The 20,815-nt window shown below is 41.6% G+C and overlaps 1 protein-coding gene across 1 annotated transcript in view; it reads left to right on the top strand.

Annotated features, from left to right (window-relative positions):
- The window catches only part of myo9aa (myosin IXAa), an 81,305-nt gene that overhangs the window by 51,263 nt on the left and 9,227 nt on the right, over positions 1 to 20,815 (top strand). The window contains 17 exon segments of the mRNA XM_030718640.1: positions 775 to 894; positions 1,650 to 1,694; positions 2,525 to 2,600; positions 7,596 to 7,740; positions 8,122 to 8,157; positions 8,869 to 8,991; positions 10,120 to 10,200; positions 10,433 to 10,543; positions 14,410 to 14,532; positions 15,103 to 15,252; positions 15,698 to 15,990; positions 16,401 to 18,098; positions 18,348 to 18,447; positions 18,684 to 18,899; positions 19,835 to 19,923; positions 20,221 to 20,348; positions 20,505 to 20,725. Of these exon segments, the coding sequence (XP_030574500.1) occupies positions 775 to 894; positions 1,650 to 1,694; positions 2,525 to 2,600; positions 7,596 to 7,740; positions 8,122 to 8,157; positions 8,869 to 8,991; positions 10,120 to 10,200; positions 10,433 to 10,543; positions 14,410 to 14,532; positions 15,103 to 15,252; positions 15,698 to 15,990; positions 16,401 to 18,098; positions 18,348 to 18,447; positions 18,684 to 18,899; positions 19,835 to 19,923; positions 20,221 to 20,348; positions 20,505 to 20,725 (3,755 nt within the window).

The following is a 20,815-nucleotide window of genomic DNA, read 5'->3' as shown; positions in this document are numbered from 1 at the left end:
AATCTATATGTGCAGAGTGCTAGTAGGTTCGCAGTGTATTGACAGTAGCTCTTGCTCTGTCTCTCTCTCAGCTTCGGCTTTCTGTGAATGCCTTCTTTGCCCTTAGAATTTGCTCTAGCTGTACTTTAGATGCAGTAGATACTGCAATCAGATGTTCTTCCAGCCCTGCCGGCGTATGAATCAGACTTTTGCTCTGCACCCTCTCCATCCTTCCTACACGTGAAGTGTAGATGTCGTCACGTAGAATAGATTTTCCTCTTAGAAGTCGCGTATCTTTTGCTTGTCCTTAGATATCTTTCAGAAATCTTTTCAGCTACACTCTAAAGATAATGTGCCACCCAAAGGAATCTGCTACATGTCTTCTGAAACATTTCTACATAGACACAGTTTTGTTTTTGACTTATTTTAAATAGGTTTTTGGTTTGAGGTTTATAAATTAGAACAGCATATGCTGTAAGTTAAACTACCACTCTGGAAAATCTCTAGAAGACGATGTACAGAAATACCTTTGGGGGGCAAACGCCTATACAAAGACAGTCTCCCTGCTGCTGCCACCAACGTCAGTTTTGAATGTCAGTCATCTTCTTTCCAGAAGTCTTGCACAGGTATCTCTCCAGTAGATGACTGCATTTCTTGATCTCATCTTCTTCACTGTCTAATCTGTCATTTCTCTCTCTCTCTTTCTTCCCCCATCTCTTTCCTTGTGTATTTCTGTCTTCCCTGTTTTTTTTTTTTTTTTGTTTGTTTTTTTTCCTTTTGTTTTGCTTCTCCAAGGGCATGATGACGCTGCTCCCTGTGCAGTATTGAAAAGTGTGGATAGTTTTAGTTTTCTTCAGCACCCTGTGCATCAGAGAAGCTTAGAGATCCTGCAGAGATGCAAAGAGGAGAAGTACAGTAAGGCTGCCAATACAATAAACTCCCCCTACTTTCATCTGAGACCATGACTTGGGGAAACTGTAGGGAGAGGACCGACCAACATCAACAACTTTTCTCTATTGTACTTATAGACGGAGTAAAGCCAAAAGATACCAAAAAGAACAAACTTAAAGAGACATAGTTTGTGCTTGTGATTTGATTTAGAATGCTCACTTTAGACTAGATGCTTGTGGTCTGTACTCCCTCTGTCTCCCCTACTTGCACCTGCATGTATTTGTTCCTCTCCTGCATGTTCTTCACTTGCATGCTTCAGCCACTTTTTACACTATGCTGGTAAAAGGCATGCAGAGAAATGCATGTTTATTTGGCTCAATCAGCTGACTTTGGCCTTGAGAAGGAACACCTCTGGGCTTCCATCACTTTTTGTTAGTAATAGCACATTCCTACACTTTCATGTATGAGTTTGTCTATTGGGCAGTGCGTATAGTTGCTTGTCCACCAACACATGCCTAAAATCAGCTGTTTTCCACTGTCACTAACCTCACATCGGCTGGTGATGGTGATCAAAGACCAAAGGCGTGTTTGGCATAGTTGGGGGCACAGATGTGTACATTAGTATCACTAACTGGCTTACAGGCAGCTTTACATGTGGTGCAGGGCATTACAGCTGACCTCACACACTTCTCATAAGGGTCACTTTTCTTCTACAAATATTTCATGACATTCAAATGTGTTTGTTGTCTTTTTTTGTGTGTGTGTTGTGCCACCTGCAGCTCCAGATGAGAGTGAAAATGTACAAAGTGATGAAAGTGAAAACGGTTTATTATACTGTCACAGAACGCATTATGAGTAGGCTAACACACTTTAGAGTTGTTGGATTTCTCAGCACTGTGATTGATTGGTTGTAGGTTTAAATCAAATGCTGCACTGCAAATTTATCACCACTTAAAGCTCGGCTATGACAGTGTAGTAATGTAACAAAGTAGCTATAGATTGTTTGTTATAAAATGTAGATGCAGCCTCTGAGTCTGAGAGTGAAGCCGTTGCAGAAAGTCTTCGAACCGCAGTGATTCCTCCTAAATCTGTGACTTCAGTAAAGACTTTCCTGATGGGTTTATGGTCTCAACTGCTAGTTTCCAGTCTTTATCCTTTACTTTCAAAACACAAAGAAGGCAGGGGGCAAAGCCTTCACTAATCATGGTGTGATATCAGTGGCTGCATCTACATTTTATATAAAATATGTGAAACAATCTTAATTAATCCAGTTTTGCTCAGATTTTTAGTTTTCTTACATAATTGACTGTGTGGGGAAAAAAGTGTTTGGTGAGTATTTTAAATAACTAATAGATGTATCAAGCAAAGCTACAGCCCAAACTAAACTCAGTAACACTTCAGTATCATCCTTCATAATTTGGCACTAAAACCTTGCCGTTACCCTCACAAATCAATGTTTTAATGTTTAAATCATCCACAGTAAATTGTATTTCCAGTTTTTAAAAAAGACACATAACACTCACTGCAGTAGCACTTGAGTGTCACATGGTGTCAGAAGTGTGTTTTTCCTCTGGAAGGGTTTTGTGTGAAGTGTTTTTTTGGCCTGTACATGTGTGTTCTTTCACATGATGCCAACGTGTCTATTCGTGATCAGGTTTGACTAGAAAGAGTCCACGTACGCCACTCTCAGACCTTCAGGGAAGCAACACCATCAATGAGAAATCACCACGGTAAGTGTGGAAAAAGTGTGGTTTTCAGGTTAAGTTGGAAATGCTTAATTGACGAACTAATTGAAAACCTAATTAAATGTATGTGCAGACAAACATGCAATTTATAGCTGAGTCCTCCAGTTGTATAATACAAGACACACACAAGCATCTATGCACATATCACTTGTTGACAGTGTAGTTGCTGTCAGATCTGTGTTGGCAGATCTGACAGCATTATACCCCAAAGTGCTCCCAGTGCGCGCAGCGCGCGTGTGTGTGTGTGTGTGTGTGTGTGTGTGTGTGTGTGTGTGTGTGTGTGAGATAGTTAAGAAGGTCCTTAAAGACATAGGGAAAAAATGTGTGTGAATGTGTGTGTTTGAAAGCCGTTTGGGTGCCCGTTCAGTGGAAAAGCGTGGTGACTCAGTGGTTAGCTCTGTTGCCTCACAGCTATAGGGTCCTGGGTTCAAACCCAGGTAGGGCCCTTCTGTGTGAAGCTTGCATGTTCTCTCTGTGCTTGTGCAGGTTTTATCTAGGAGCTGTAGAAAAACGTTGCCTTTGGCAGCCCAGGACACTTTTGCAAAAAGATTGTTACTCTCAAGAACTATACAAGTACCAGTCCATTTACCAAACAGTGGAACACAAGATGATGCTCCAGATTTACAGTTATTGTTACCAGTATTGCTCTGAACAAGTATTTTATACCACAGTTAGCTGTTTGTAATACTTTGTATTTCTGTAATGATGTGTAATGAGTTGTACTTTTTTCAAGTCCAGAGTAAACTGATTATGTTCCTTAATAAGAACCATTTGAGGGTTATTGATTAGATACATATTTATTTCATTGTGCTTGTTTTTATATAATTGCAAATTATATAACCTCTTAACCTCTTAAAATGTGGTATTTGGGATTTTACTACAAGCAAAAACCGATCAAATACAGATGGTTAAATTGGTACTGTGTTGTGAGAACGTTATTGCACGCATCAGCATGCACTCAGACACAGTTGAGTTCTTCTAGTGAATCCTTAAAACTTGATATATGCTGGGAAATAGTTATTGTTAGGGCATAATTGAGTGGTAACCTTCTTAGAGATGCTTTCATAGATTTAAATTAAAAAAAGAGAAAATGCACAATAAAAAGAACCTAAACATGAATTTCACTACCCCCCGTTGTGTTATAGATATTTCTCTAATGCTATTATTCTGGCATTTTGTGGCCAGAATGGCATAGATTTGACATTATGATAGCACCAATCTTGTATCATTCATGCTATGATCATTGCTGTTTACCTCTGAGCACTGAGAGAGACTTGCATGCTTTAAAAGAAATGGGATGAGTGTGCTTGTGACCTGAGTGTTACTTGTCATACCCCCCACTGCCACTGTGGTTCACCACTTTCTCTAATTAGCTGTGGACTGTGAGATTAGCATCCATAGCCCTGACTGGCAGTTACAGGAGTACATACAACGCTTCTGTAACAGGATTCACTATGGAGCTTTACCCCCCCCCCCCCCCCCCCCCCCCCCCCCCCCCCCCCCCCCCCCCCCCCCCCCCCCCCCCCCCCCCCCCCCCCCCCCCCCCCCCCCCCCCCCCCCCCCCCCCCCCCCCCCCCCCCCCCCCCCCCCCCCCCACCCCCCCCCCCCCCCCCCCCCCCCCCCCCCCCCCCCCCCCCCCCCCCCCCCCCCCCCCCCCCCCCCCCCCAATGTGATTTGCAACCTCTGCTCCTCTTGCCGCTTCCTCCACACACTCATCCTCCACATGCTAGGAGAGCACTAAACCCTGTGCAGCTGCTTCCCCCGTGACGTAAAGTCGAAGCTATGCATCGGAGAGAAGTGCCCGGGGAGTAATAAATGTTCAGTCCAGCATAGTGCTTGTCAGTTGGACAGTACAATGTTTTATGAGACTCTCAGAGACGCTATGGAGACCAGCAGTCACTACAGAACCCATATTGTACTATCACCATTTTACAGAGATAGATGATCAGCTGAGGAGAAAATCTCCCTTATATGGTGAGCAAGATCCAAACAGAAGATTTGTGCTTTTCTTCATTTTGTGACTCAAAAACATATTTTCCAATTTGGCCACAGACAATAAACACTGGTCCTTAGATTATGTAAGGATGGAGTGTAAAGTCATAAGTGCAGAAGATTTACTTAAGATTTACTTATTTACATACTTACACACTGGTGGTTTGTGGATCTTCTGCAGTAATTTATACTTTTGTAATGGAGGTAAAATCTTCTCCATTGCTCTCCTGAGACTGTGCAGGTGCAACTTTGTAATGAGGAGTGTACCTGGCTGTATGAGAGGAGCATCCTTTGGGTCTCTTCAGTAACCTCCATATTGAGGAATGTGGTGGAAAGGCCGCCCCTGGTTGTTTTCTTTTTCTTTTTTTTTTCTTTTCTTTTTTTAAGATTGGCATCCAATATATTTTAACACATGCATTTTTATTTATTTTAGATTTGGACAAAAAAATGAATTAGCAAACCATCTGTTTTGTGTATCACCATTTTCAAATTTGAATTGACTACACTGGTCAAGTAACAATCTGACAGGCTACAGCCATGCGAGCCTGTGCTTTGATCTAAATACACATGCTTCTATGTTCAGTGATATTTTCTTATTAACACAGGAGCTCAGATTACTGTATGAGAATGTCTTTAGTTTTACATGAGCGACAGCACTGTGTTAATGAAATAAACTTGTCTGGATGAATAGTCAGGGCGTTATCTCAGTCAAAGGATCCAAGTCCTGTGTGGACCTAGAAAAGCCAAAAATGTCTCATGCAATCCATGCAGCCCGTGAGGAGAGAATTCAGTTTGGACCAAACTGGCTGAAACGGTTCCAAGAGCAGAATATTTGTTTCTTCTTGTGCAACAAAGATGCTAAACACAATCAGCACAGACGGGCCTGTGGGTTGTTTTTTTTTGTTTTGTTTTTTTTGGTTTTTTTTAACAATAATAGTGACATGGATTGGATATGACCCAGATTTTCTTATCACACAGATTATTGTTTGTACAGTATTTAACAGTGGACGTTAAGTTGCTTTAAAACCAACCAGGTGGCCCTGCAGCAGAAGCTCTACTCTCCCTCCCAACTGTTCAATGGTTGGACTGACTTTGGTTTCTCACACACACACACACACACACACACACACACACACACACACACACACACACACACACACACACACACACACACATATTGGTGTCCCACCTGGTTTTCTCTTTATGAATGATTCAACCCCCGGGTAATAACACACTATGAATCAGTGAGCACATCTTGCTGTGTGTAATAATGTGTGGCCTGTAATGCATGTGGAAGAATTCTTGTAAACTCGTGAATGATGAACTGGAAACAAAATAATGTACCTCAGTGAATCTGAGGAAGCATGTGATTAAATTCTAACTGCTGTACTCTGCTCTGAATTTTTATTTAGTACTTTCATTTAGTACCCCCCCCCCCCCTTTAATACTGCTAAGGGATTTTGTTTGTTTTTTTAAAGGAAAGAAAAAAGGCCTGATGGGTTTTTACTGTGACCACCCGTGTTTTTGTTTGGGTTCTGGGCAGGTGGGTAGGTTCCACCTTGAGGCCTGAGGTTTTAAACCCTGTGAGGCTTCAGTAAGGGAATTCTGTACGAGATGAGTTTCATTCTCTCTTTCGGAGAAGGGAATGAAAATTACTTCCCTCACATTCCTCCTCAGAAAATTATGGTTTCTAAATGCAAAATGGCAGTGATGGTTTGATATACTTAGATCACACTGTTCAAAAGTGCCAAAAGAACAAAGCCACACAGCCATGCATTTGCCTCAGATTTCTACTTTTCGTGTACATTGTCTGACTTTATATCGGACAGCCTAAATGCGTAGTAAAACAGAAAGTAAAACAGTCATTTCTAAATAAATATTTGATCACTGTTGGACCTTCAAAAATAAAGTATTCAGTAAAATTCCAGTGACTGACACTGCGTGGTTTATAATCTCTGTGCCATCATCATCATCTTCTTATTTTTGGCTGTTTTAATTGATTGGATATATTTTATGGACTCAAACCTCGAAACTTGACAAAGAAACAAGTAAAGCTCAACTATTTTATTTGTCCAAAATAGCCTTGAAAGGATGGGGTAATTTATTAGGTAGTCAATACCTAAAATTGCTAGATGAGGACCTAAAAGAGACTCACTGGCAGGCAGATGTAAACAAAAAGAACACCTTTATTAAGGCTGATTTCAGATTGCAAAGTCTATGAGATGGTGAGGAAACCAAAAACAAAAAGCAAGGACACAGAGATGGTAACGGATGCTAAGACAGAGTGAAGGGACATGGTGAAGACAATCAAAGAGATGAGAAAGGACAGGAAGTAAAACTAAACACTAGAGACATGTAACTATCAAAATAAAACAGGAAGTAAGAACACTAACCAAACAGCGAAACACGGATACACGCATGAACTGAACCTAGGAGAGTTGACACAAGAAAATGGGACAGGAAACAGTGAGAAAACCAATTAAACTGTAAAACTAAGAATGAACCACAACAAGAATTAAAGGCTCCAAAAATGCTCAAGAAAACATGAAGAACAATAAACAAACTGTGAACACTAAACAAAGAATTCAACCTCAAAACTTCAAACCCACAGCCAGACCCAGGACCATGACAGGTCTACATGTAGTACTCTTTGTTTAGCACACTTCATAAATGTAAAATGTGTGCTTCCACAGTACTGGATCTCATATGACAAGCTTCAAGTGAAGAAATAAGAATTAATAAATGTATTTCAGAGCATATTCTGAACAGCGTAATTGCTTAATCTTCTCTCTTTTTGCTTAAAGAAGTTATCAGAAAATGTGTTAATCTATAGGAATAGATTGATATGTTTAATTTTTAAAAAATTGAGGACTAAGTGTTCAAATTGCTTTTTATTATATTGCTTTTTAACTAATAAACATATTTAAAACTGTGTTTATTTATTTTTCATAAATTATTCACCGGTGTGTGTGTGTGTTTGGTCCAAAGGGGCTCTCCGGGCCTCGGCTGGAACAGGCGTGTGGGCCGACAGAGCCGCTTATCATCCAGCGGCTCTGCTACAGAAGAAGACGGCATCTTTCTGAACTCTACCAGCAGCAAACTCCTGGAGAGAGCCCATGACATCCTCATGTCAGTATCAAGATGCTATTTTTGTTGCCATTTAGTTCTACGGTTAGCAGTGCAGTCTAGACATGAGTAAACCTTAAAGTTCAAACATCTGTCTTGCTGAAGTCTCCTCCAGCGATCACTGCATTCCTACCAGCTCAGTCAGTGCTGTTCTCTAATTGAACCTGACCTCTAAACCCCTCTATGGCAGGGAGCAAATGAAAAATGAATTTCTTCCCCTCAGGGATTAATAAAATTCTGCTTTATTGACAGAAATGGGATGCATTTGGGAAGAATTTCTGAAATTATTGGTTGTTGAAATTTTACGTTGCAGTATCACCTGCAGATTTAAAAAAGAACTGCTGAACTAAATTTTCAGTTTTTGTTTTTTCTTTTTTATGAACAGGAGGAACAAAAACTACAATCTAAGCCCGTTCTTCCAAAGGTACAGTACACAGTATTTTCTAAGTTATTCTATTAGGTCTCAGTGTGTACACGCAGCAGGCATAAAGCATCCATGAGTGGTTCCCCGGGGCTCTGTACTGGGAACACTCCTGTTCAGTCTTGATCAGAGTTTTTGCCTATTTCCTCTTTATGCAAAAGATATTTAGTTCTGCATCTGAACAATATCAAGCCCTTTGACAGCTGCAGCTACCTTTTTATTATTGTACCGTCTTCCTTGCCTTTTGCATGTTTGTATGTAAATTCACTCTTAGACTTATCCATTGACGTGTCTTTTTTTATAAAGCTATCTTGAGCTGCATCGATCTTACTGAGGTACAGCTTTCAGATACGTACTGGAAGTAGGACTTACTGCTCCTGTCAGTGTCTGAAGCCTGTACTGCACTGGAAAAAGTGAGCTGCGCTTGCTAAACCAATTTTAAAAGCCTTGAAGGAAAGCCAGTGTGTCTGTAGATGATTGTTGACTGACTCATATGCATATTTTTTTAATCCTTTATGGCTTTGTATTTCATACTTTATGACTCTCTTCAACCCTTGTTATTGTGTTGCTGCCTGTGTTGGCCAAGGTGCACTTGTGAAAGAGATTTTTATCTTAGTGACCCCTTTTCTTGCTAAATACAAATTAAATGGATAAAACTAAAATCCATTTTTATATTGTCAACTGATTCTGACATTTTTATTATTATTGTTGCAGCATTTACTGAATGTCAAGTCTCTGAAGTACCTCAGCAATTTGACACTTCACGACCGCATCACCAAATCACTGCTTCACCTCCACAAGAAGAAGAAACCACCCAGCATCAGTGCACAGTTCCAGGTCTCTCATACACACATACACGCACAGTATCAGCATACTACAGTAAAAATCTCACCAGGGTGAGATTGAGCAGGGTGGAGGAATCCACTTCCAGCTGTGAATGTGATTAAAAACAAGGTGTGTCCATTAAATGGCTACGTAAGGAGATGTATCAATTTCTTTGCCTGCCCGCAGTCTTTACTGCTCGCTGCCTAATCTTGGGTCCAGTGTATGTGATGTGTCTATCATGTAGTTACACACACCCAAAAGTCATAGTTGTATGACATCATGTCTGGTATTAAAATATATTTGATTTTAGTGGAAAGTAGAAAATAGTCTTTACTCATTCACTAACACACCCTTTGGAAAATTCCTCACAAATATTGACTCATTGATGAGACCATTAAAAAGAAATCCCCCTCAACCCTTTAAACTGCTGAATCAAAAAAGAAAACTATTAAATGGGAGTACTCGTTTTCTTTTAAAAGCCACACAGCCACCCGTATCAGAAACAGAATGATTACTGCGCTTTAGATCCAAAATGTCTGATAACAGCTTTCATTGGCAGCTAGTAACACACAAAAGGCTGAGAGCAAATTCCAGAGACCAAAAGTTGCTATTTTCTTCCCAACTTCTTTGAACGTGAACTGTGTGCTCTGGCTGTTGGAGGTAGAGACGAGTTCTGAGGCCCCCTCTGGCAGGCCGCCCTGGCCCTGTGTGTGGATGACTTCACTTTCCACATCCTGTGCTGTGCTGATTGCTTTAATCTCCCATGGAGGGGGGAGGAGTCTGAATTCCTCCTGCCACTGAATTATCGCACACACATGCTGACACATATGTGCATGTATTTACCACACACACACACACACACATGCACACAATGACTGCACATGGAAATGTTGCACACATGGCTTTGTCCTTTTTATTTCAGAACCACATGCTTACATAGACATGTTGCTAGTAATTATGATCCAAGGCAGTGACTTTAATCTTGCAGCAAAAGAGTTTTGCTTGCAAATGGACCAGTTATTTATAACTGACAAGAGCCATCTGACTTTGACTTCTGCCTGTCAAACAGCTGTGAAGTGTGCCTCAGCTTGTTAAGTTGTGTTCTGTTAAATCTAATATTGTTTCTGTTTTATTCTGTAGGCCTCTCTCAATAAGCTTATGGAGACTCTGGGTCAGTCTGAGCCTTATTTTGTCAAGTGCATTCGTTCCAATGCTGAGAAGGTACAGTGTGCTCCCTCCAGGCCGTGGCCACTTTGACTGTTTCGGTTTAGTTTTCAAAGCATTGCTTATTTCCTTTTAAGTTTGCACTTTTTTTTTTTTTTGGAAAGCTGTTTATCATTTCCCCGTCTTCTCTCTGTAACCTCTGCTGCCTGTCGCTCTTCCTTTTTAATTTTCCTCCTCTCCTCAAATACCCTTCCCCCCCCTCCCCTGTCGCTTTCTTTCTCTCTTTCAGCTGCCCTTACGGTTTAATGATAACCTGGTGCTGAGGCAGTTGCGTTACACCGGTATGCTGGAGACAGTACACATCCGGCAGTCCGGTTACAACGTCAAGTACAGTTTCAAGGTAACAAACACAATTACACCCTGTACATACTCTTAAAGTACCTGGTAAGACTTTATAATAACCACTTACCGTTGTTATTGCTGTCGCACATGCGATACAGGATTAACTCTAAAGGACACCTTGTACATGTCTCTGAGACTCCTGTGGCTTTGACTAAACAGCAGTATTTTAGAACCTAGAGTGAATGGGCTCACTGATCATTACTCCATCCAGCTTGTCCAGTTTAAGGTGGCAGGGAAGCTGGAGCCTATCCCAGCTGTCATAGACAACCATTCACACTCACACACAATTTAGAATCACTAATGAACCTAACATGCAGCCTTTGGACTGTTTTTAGAGAGAACCCAAACAGGCACAGGGAGAACAAACTCTACACAGAGAACTGGACAGTGGATTCAAACCTTGTAACTGTCATTTATCATCGTTTTATATAGTAAATAAACACGTGGTTTTGTCTTAATACAGACAGACCGCATAATATAAATGGCACATTACACTGCGTTGACCAATTCATAGTCAGCGCTGGAATAGGACTGTACATCTTTTACTTCACTGTTTTTATTTGAAGGCCTATAGTTCCTGCTGTCCATGCAGTGTGGACTGATGTACAAAATGTGATCAGTTTAAAACATGATCCATTGTCAGGGATCAACTTCTTGGTGGTGTCTAAAAAATATTTGCAGTGATCTCACTATTAACCAGCTACTGCACTAGTTTGCAGCAAAGCTTTTTAAAAATGATTTGCCTCCAAACCTGACAAAAGGCCTCCAAAGTTACATGAATAAACTTTCTCAGGCTGAGTCGTATTTACCGTGACTTATGAACTGACCTGTGTAAAATTGGAGCTCCCCTTTAAACACCGTTCATTTCCTGAGACTCCTCTTTATCCATTAATTTGTGATCTTTGTCTAGGAATGCCAAAGATCTTGTTTTCCAGAAAGCGCTCGATGAGCCAGCTGGTAAAAGGAGTTCAACAGCAGATCACAGTTACACAGGCATATGCAGGCCAGAGCGCTGCTGAAGCGCTCCTCAGCCAAAACTTCAACAGCGCTCATGTTTCCATGAGTTTTGGTGCCAGCGATGAATTCATCTCCAGGAAACTTGTCAGTGATGTTGTTTCAATTGGGGGTGCTTTGTGTGTTGTGTTGGGAGGGAATTATGAGGGATGTGATGTGGCAGCCATCTTAACCACGCTGGCTTTCATAGGAATGATGTCAACCCTGTGAGAAATGCTATGTGACTAATAAAGTAGATTGAGTGAGATGCAGATTTGGGAGTGGCTCACTCCTACGCCACGTTTTTTTTTTTTTTTTTCTTCATTTACTTTCCATTTTGTGGAGCCATGCAACCGTATAGTGATATCCACTTTAAGTTCTGTTTGCTGAGATCTTTGCTGTTACGGTTCCTAAATACTATCAAGGCTGTTTCAGTTATGATGCTGAAAGAAGCAAAAGTAAGTAAATTGAGTCATTTTTAACCAAAGTTTGTTGAGAAAGAAAGTCAGTGTTGCTTCAGGGTGTGTGTGTCTGTAGTTTTTTTAACGTGACAATAAAGTTGCAGTGGTGGAAAGAAAAGTACATTCACGGACAGCTGATTACATTTACATATAAACCCAATTCCCCAAAATTTGGGATGCTGTGTAAAATGTACATAAAAACACAATGCAGTGATTTTTAATCCTCATAAACCCAGATTTTATTCACAGTGGAACAAAGAAAATATAGCAAATGTTTAAACTGAGAAAATGAACCATATTAAGAAAAAATTAAGATCATTCTGAATTTGAATGCAGCCAAAGTTGGGACAGAGCCATGTTTACTGCTGTATAGCATCCTGTCTTCTTTTAACAGCCTGTAAATGTTTGGGAACCGAAGGGAGCAGCTGCTGGACTTTAGGGAGAGGAATGTTGTCCCATACTTGTCTGATAGAGGAGTGTAGCTTCTCAGCAGTCTTTTGCTATTTTAATAGATTCTGTATGCAGTTTAGCATTGTCTTGCCTATGTTGCTCTAAAACCTTTACATACCTTACAGGACTGATGGTGCCTTTCCAGATGTGTAAGCTGACAGTTTTGTAGGCACTAATGTGCCTCCGTACCATCAGAGATGCAGGCTTTTGAACTGAGCACTGATAACAAAGCAGATGATCTGTCCCCTTGAGTCCAGAGGATGGTAGCGTCCATGTTTTCCAAAACAAATTTCAAATTTCGATTCATCTGACCACAGACCAGTTTTCCACTTTGAACAGTGAATTAACCTGATTATCTGCAAAATGTTTTTTTTTTTTTTTTTTTTAACTTTTCCAGCTTTCTATTAAGTGTTATAATCAGGTAGCTGGACTTTTTTTTCTGGAAGAATTAAGTCCCTCTGACCCAAATTGTTATGATTTTTATACATATTCAAATATGCCTGGAGGGAATCTTTCTCATTTTACTTGATAAGTTACTTGATTATCACATTATCATATTAAATACAATGCATTGTTGAGAATTAAGCTCATCCAACCTCTCAGTGACCACTTGTCTATTTAAGATAAGATAGTGTTTATTTGTCACATGCACAGTTATACACAGTACAATGCACAGTGAAATGTATTTTGTACCTGCAACCTTATATACACACACATATAAATAAGAAGAATAAAAATAAAAAAAAGTAATTCACACTATACACTATACTCTATATACTATACACTATACACACTTTTTAAATTATAATATTTACACTGTGCAATAATGGTCCAGTTAGGGCTCAGAGTTGAGCAGACGGATGGCTTGTGGGTAAAAACTCTTCTTCAACCTTTCAGTCTTAGTCCTCAGGCAGCGGTAACGCCGGCCTGATGGGAGCAGGGCGAAGAGAGAGTGTCCGGGGTGGCTGGGCTGTTTTAGGATCTTCATGGCCCTCAGCCTGCACTGCTTGGTGTAAATGTCCTGCAGGTTGGGAAGGGTGGTTCTCTATTTGGGGGTCTCAGTCTGTGAGCTGTTGGGTGTTTTATCGATGTAACATTTACACTTGTAAAAAGTCACATGGTTTCATTTAAATATGTTTGTTTGTTGTCCAATGAGGAAAATTAATCCAGTATTTCAGAAAGTAGGACTTTTGCTTGCAACTGAGTTTTTCTCTCCATATTTATACTAATACTTAAATAAGTATTTCTTCCATCCCTGGAAACTAGCTTCCAATAACATTTATAAGATAATATAAAAACAACTTATTTTATATTTTATAGCTCTTAGTTTAAAATTTAGTGTACAAAACTAGTGAGTTGGTATTTCGATGACCTCACTTTGATAATTTTAGCGTCAGACTTGGTCATTTACCAGAAATTCTCCCAAACATATTTAGTGCTGCGGTCGGCTCTAATGAGAAATATCTTGAGCATGGGATCACTTTGGAGGACTCTGCTGTTTAGAACAGAGCCTCTGCATTGTCCCCTGCTTTCTGAAACACTCCCCATACTTGTAATTGTATAAACACAGCATCTGTTTCCCTGTCCACCCCCCGCAGCCCAGGGTGCCGATTGTATTGACTTCAGACAATGAGCCTCAGTTTGAAGAGTGGGAGTTCAGCATATTTATACCATGATGCTCGAGCTCAGCAACGGATGACATTGACTTTTACCTGAAACCACATGTTGCTTGACAGCAATTTTTAAATGTTGGTATTCCTGTGAGAACGATGTTTCTTCAGTCAGGATATACGGTTTAAATTAATCCCCAACCACATGATCAGTGTTGGCTTTAGCAGATTCACTGATGGGAAGCGTCACTGTACAGAAATCTAGTACTAATAACACACACAAAAAAATCCAGAACATAACAGAGCTGTAGGACGCTTCTCATCATTGTCTTTTCTTGTTTCTTTGATAGGATTTTGTCCGTCACTTCAGTGTGCTGCTCCCGGAGGGCACCAGTGCAGGCAGAGAGGGCATCCAGCAGTGTCTGGCCCAGCTAGACATACGAACAGATGGGTACCAAGTTGGAAAGACGAAGGTATTTGTTCTTCCCTCTCCCTTCTTCTCTTCAGACCTTTTTAATCAGTCTTAAAGAACTGCTGAGGCTATTTCTAATGTGTCTGTAATAGTGCGCTTAATGTTATGTTTTCTGTTAGTATATCCATGACATTAGAGTCATTTACTCAAAATAATGTGAGGTTTTTAAATTGCTTGGACTTATTTAGTTTTGTAAACAGTTAAATACCAGAAAAGCTATAACTAGTCTTGGATATTAGGGATGGGGAGTTTTTAGGATAACCTCATTACACGGAAAGCATCCTCTTAAAGTATGAATGTTGACGGTGCCACATATTTGGTATTTTTGTCTATGGTATAAATGTGGCATGATAGAGGGGTCCATGTTTCTGGGATGGTGTCTGTATAATTAGAAGGTCATACTTGACATTCTTGTGAGCGTGTATCCACCCAGGGCTTTCTTTCTTTCTTTCTTTAGTGCGTATGTGTGTGTGCTTGTAATTGAGCTTTTTTCTTTTCTTTTTTTTTTAATTTTGTTTCAATAAGTGTGCACATTGTCCTGTACTGACTCCATCACTGTCCCTCCCCTCAGGTGTTCCTGCAGGAGGCTGAGCGTCAGCAGCTGCAGGCCTTACTCCACAGAGAAGTTCTCAGACTTATTGTCATGCTGCAGCGACGATTCAGAGCCCGGCTGGAGAGGAAGCAGTTTGTCCGGATGAGAGAAGCAGCGATCTGCATCCAGGTATAGTACAGTGCTCTTCATCATGTCTCCTTTTATTCTCATCTACTTTGTATCTGCTGTTTCCTTCTGTCACAGTTCTTATTTAAGAAGGTTTTTTTTTTTGGCTGAGCCTTAATTTTCAACCCTGCCTTTGTAAAATTCTTTTGTGCAGGGAAAAGGATCTGTGTAATGTAAATGAGAATGAATCAGAGTCCATCGCCTGTTCTATATAATGTGTTATTAGTCCAATGTGAAGTCTGCAAAATGAAAGCGAACATGTGTGAAAGCTCACTTCACATACGGATGATGTCAATTTGTCAGCCATTCCCCGCGTCCATTCTAGTGATTTCCTTTATTTTACACTCCCGTCTAAAAAGTTAATTAATTAATTGTCCTTTGAGCAAAGATGCTTATATATTATTGGAATAGTTGTCCTCAATGAACATGAAAAATACTGTCATTACAGAGATGGTGGCATTCTTACCGGTCCATAGAGGAGGATTATGTCCAGGAGGGGGCAGCTTTGTGTCTGCAGAAACACTGGCGAGGTTACAGGGAGCGTCAAAGGTTCAGGCTGTGGAAGGAGGCCACTCTGGTGTTACAGAGGGCATGGAGGGCCCAGCTCTATCGGCGCTGCACAGCAGCTTTGGTCATTCAGGCAGCCTGGCGCTGTCATCAAGCCAGAGAAGCCTACTTGTGTCTGTATGCTGCAGTGGTACAGCTACAGGCAGTTAGCAGAGGCTTCCTGAGCAGGCAAAGGTAAGCCGTACTTTTAAACACCTGTTTCTAGAAGCTTGAGGTATCGTTTAGCTGATATTTTCTTTTTTTTTTTTATAAAGGGTCACTACTTTGAAAATCGCTTCTAAGGGTAGATGACTGTGATTTTTCTAAAGCTGATTAATCTTTGCACACAGCTCCTGCCATGTATTTGGGCATTGTTCAGGCTAGGCTTGGTACACGTAATAGCATACAATTACGCAAGCAATCCGACTCAAAGCAGCTCTACAGCTGAGCTGCTGTGAGCTCAGAATTTGTACACGAGACTCCAACACAGTTGAATGCTTGAGCTAGAAAAAAATTTGTTATCGGTAACTTTTGTTGTGTAAAGAGTCGTGATAGACGGTAGGGAGCAGTTTCAGCTAAAACATTCATGCTTTCTTGATTGGCAGCTTCAAGAAACTGAGAGAGCAGAGACTCCAGGAGAAAAGGGAGCAGCAGGAACAACTCCTTCAGCTCCAGAATGGCCAGGTGAGCCTCTCACAAGAAAAGGAGGAGGAGCCGCGAGAAAGAAACATGGGGCTGGACCTCAGCACTTGGGAGGATCGTTCCTGCGACCAACAAGAAAGGAGCCGCCAAATTTTCAGCAGCCACGGGGCCACGGTTAAGGAGGCAGGAGGAGAAGATGCTGCAACAAAAGCGAGCTCCTCCAAAGCACAAACTGAAGCACCAACTTCAGTATCAGTGCCCTCTGTGGCGGTGCGAGAAAGGGCTCGGACTGTAGATGAACCTAGCTATAGAACCACCCGGGCCAAGAGAGAGAGCCGGCGGATGAGAGAGTTGGAGCAGGCCAAGTTCAGCCTGGAGCTCCTCAAAGTCCGGGCAAATAGTGGCGGAGCATCATCTCCCTCTGAGGACCGGCGCTTGTCTCTGGAGCTGATGCCCCCTGCAAGCCCACCTCTTCGTTCACCTCAAGGCACACCTGACAGCCAGAGCTCCAAAGGCAGCTTTGAGCTTCTCATGATGGATGAGGAGCCACCCAAGGCTACAGAAGAGGTGACGGACACTGAGGACCCCTTTTCCCCACTCCCGCCAGTTTCTCCAGTTTCAGAGCCTAATGTGGATGTTGCTCCAACAAGCCCGAAGCCAGCTGAACCATACAGGAGAGTTTCTGATGCTATTCCCCCCGAAAGCAGTGTGACAAAAATGGACCCTGCCCACGTGCATCCGCCCAAAATCGACTACCTCCCAACTATTTATGTCCCTGCTAGTGAGGGCAGTGCAGTAATTGCTTGTCAACCTGCTGAAGAGCCTCAACAAAGCAAAGAGGCAGCTGTCTCCACAACCACCATCACCACCATCCACAAACCTTTCAAGGATAGACGCGAGCCAACACGTCGACCAGTGGTGGTGGTCATCAGTATGCAGAAAGAGATGCCGCTGAGCGAAGAACTGGGTAACATCATCCGCCTCCCTGTAGCATTTCGAGATTCAACAGCCCAGACAGGTGATTCGAAATCTTCATTAGAGAAACCAGACCGAGCTTCCGTCCCTGCTTCTACCTCAGTCTCTCAGGTGGACCAGGCTGCCATAGAGAAGTTGGTGCGACTGAACGAGGAGAAAGAGGAGAGGCAGCGTAATCAGCAGCAGCAGAATGAAAAGGAGATGATGGAGCAGATTAGACAACAGAAAGAAGTGCTGGAGCAGCAGCGTCATTTCTTCGCCCAGCATGAGAGAGACCTGTTTGAGAAACAAAGAGAAGGGGCTCGTGTGAAGATAGAGCAGAGTCGACAGAGCAGACAAGATCTCAGTGGAGCCGCAACCTCCATGAAGCCCCTTAGACCCCTTTCCCTGCTGGGTCAGAGAACAGCAGGGGAAGCTCCTCATGCCAGAACGCTGTCAGACTCCTCTGCCCCTCAACCCCAGCAGTTTTCTCCACCTGCTTCTGCTCCTAAAGAAATTCACAAGGAAAGCAAGCCAGTTCCTGAGGGCTGGGCACCCAAAATCACACTGGAGTCCAGAGATAGGGGAGGAACCAAAGTGAGCGCAACTGCCAAGAAGCCACCAAGTGATCGAGGCACTACAGTTAGCATGACAGATAATTCCAGCAACACATTCTTCTTTCCAAAGGACAAAGTGACATTTGCAAAGTGAGTACTAAATCCAAACATTTCTCGGTTTTTGTTTGGTTTCATTACTCATTACAAGCTTTGAGGGAGAAGCTGGTACTTTTCACTGGGATTGTCTCCTTTTTTTTCTTCTTCACAAAATCATACTTTTGACCTATTTGAAGGATATTGCAATGTACACATCTGACACATTTGCTCGTGCTTGTTGCTTAATGGATTCATTGACTCGATGAAATTTGTGTTTTGTTTTTTTTACTTTTTGTCCATCAGGTTTGACGCGGATACGATCACTAAAGACACACTTGCTGCTATCTCCAGAGAAGGACCAACATCAGTCTCCAAAGCTTCTAAGACCTTGAAATCACAAGATGTAAGCAATCTCTTTTTTTTTTTTTATTTGGTCATTTTTCAAAATCAGCGTCTTTGTTTAGCGTGTTTTCAGGAGTGCTGTTTTGTATTGTGAACGAATGAATGAATCTTGGCAGGATAGTTCAGTCTTACGCTAAGAACAGCGCAGCAGCCCAACATGAGGACCAAAATGCACTGAAGCTCAGATCATTGAAGGCTCCATTTAAACATGCTGTTATCACTTCTGGTAAACTCCAGGTTGGCAGAGCGGGCCAAAAAAAGAAAGCCAGAATGGCACGGACCCGCTCCGACTTCCTCATCCATGTCCCCAATCACTCAGTTGGGGGCGATTCAGACGAGGATGACTATGATGGTGACAGCCTCCCCGGCCCCCGTCATTACACTCTACCCCTCTCCAAACAGAGCTCCACGGAGGCATGCCTAAGAGAGTCCTGTTTCAGTGACTCAGACATGGTAACAGGCGCCATCCAAGCCACAAGTGGCCCTCTCTACGTTCTTATAAGCGTGGCTTCTCTTTGACATTTCTAACCCACTCAGCAGAGAGAGCATAGGTCTGCATCACACCTCTGACTCAATACGAGCTCCAGTAAATTCCTCTTCTCTAAAAGAAAAAAAAAATAGTGACTTTTCAGGCAGGTATTTCAAAGTCATTTTGAAAAGCCTGCCTGAAATAATATTTTGTATCAAACCACAACGATTTTATGCTAATCATGTCAGCTTTTAAGGACATGAATTTAAGGCTGTCACAACTATAATCCCAATACACCATAAATTTGATAATCCCTCCAGCAATCATCAACAGTGAGTGTGAATTTGGATTTATGCAGGACACTTTTTGAAATGTATTCTTCCTGAAACATGAAGCTTTTTAACCTAGTCGCTTTTCTAACCTAACTTGGCTTCTCACAGCTGTAACAGCAACTTTCCTTGTTGATTTATTTCTAGCTCTGTCCTGGGTAGCAGTATCTGCATGTCACTTGATGCTTCTTCTTTTAGCAGTTAACACGGAGCCAGTAGTCAAACCTTATTGAAAATCCTTGAAAATTCATGATTTGGTCTTAAATTTTTTTTTCCTCATTACTTTAACTCTTACTGTCTTCACCTGGATAAAAAACACAAGTGTGTCATTTGTTCTCAGCTCTCTGTGTGCTTTAGTATTTGTTGAGTTATACATTTTTACTTTTATGATTACTGCAAATGGAATTTACCAGTAGAGAGAGTTATAGGTTTGGATACATGTAAATTAAGCAAGTGCAGCACCAGCAGTGTGGTGGTGCCATCTAGTGGCTCGTCCATGTCCTCAGCTCATAGCATACAAATAGAAATTTAGGCTTTCTTCTCATTTTGCTGCGTCTTGAATGTGTTATCTGTCCTGATGCTGTTTTCAGCCTGCAAGCTCTGAGAAGCTACACAAAACCATGTCATCAGGAGATTTGGGCAAAGAGGACTCGCTTCGTAAGAACTCGCAAGATGGAAGGTTTGCTCCTCGACTTTGCACTGCTAGCACAAAAGAAAAAATAAATATAAAAAAATATATACACTACGCTATAAAAAAAAAACACTATAAAAAATATATACACTTGGATTATAAATAATGCTGTTAATTAAGACTTAATTAAGAACAAAAAACGAAAAATAAACTCCTACGCTGGCATGTACTGTAAACATGCAACTATACATAACTGCAGATATGTCAGGTCATTAACACAACTTTTCATGGTTTTGTCAGTTTCAACCTCTTCATTTTGAATGTTTATAACTTGTGTTCCATCAGGGGTCGTAAGAGGCATTTTTGGAACAAGGCCAAGTATGGGGATAAGAAGACATCCAGAGAAAAGCTGATTTGTGGGGCTGATTCCCTGGATGGAGAATATGGAGACAGCGGACCATTGCTTGGAGAAGGTGCGATATCCAAGAGCAAATGCTTTTGGAAGTTATTCAGTGGGATGTAGTGCGTGCTTAAAAATGTTTATCTAAATAAATGTAATTCACCGTCTCAAATCGATTATCTTAAAATACTATTAATGCCACTGACTGGAGCTCTCTTCCATATGGTAGGTCAGGAAAACCTGTCGCCTCCCCGCAGTCCTGATCTGACTTTGAATCACGGGCTCAGAGATTTGAAAGAGAACAGGGAGCAGTCTCCCAAGGTAAAGCCGAGGCGGAGTGTGAAGATCAGCAGCGTGGCTCTGGAGTCTGCCCAGCGGCAGAATGACATGCTGCAGATCCTTACCTCCGTCAACGACTACAGGAGCATGAACGACTTCCTCGTGAAGAAGGTACAGCAACATCTGCTCTGTTCTCTTGATATGTACAGCTTGAAGGTTAACTCGACTACCTGGGTTTTCATTTATATTTTAACAATTTCA

This window comes from Archocentrus centrarchus, chromosome 3, assembly GCF_007364275.1.
Source record: "Archocentrus centrarchus isolate MPI-CPG fArcCen1 chromosome 3, fArcCen1, whole genome shotgun sequence".
Classification (NCBI taxonomy): Eukaryota; Metazoa; Chordata; class Actinopteri; order Cichliformes; family Cichlidae; genus Archocentrus; species Archocentrus centrarchus.
This window is presented reverse-complemented; position numbering and strand designations above follow the sequence as displayed.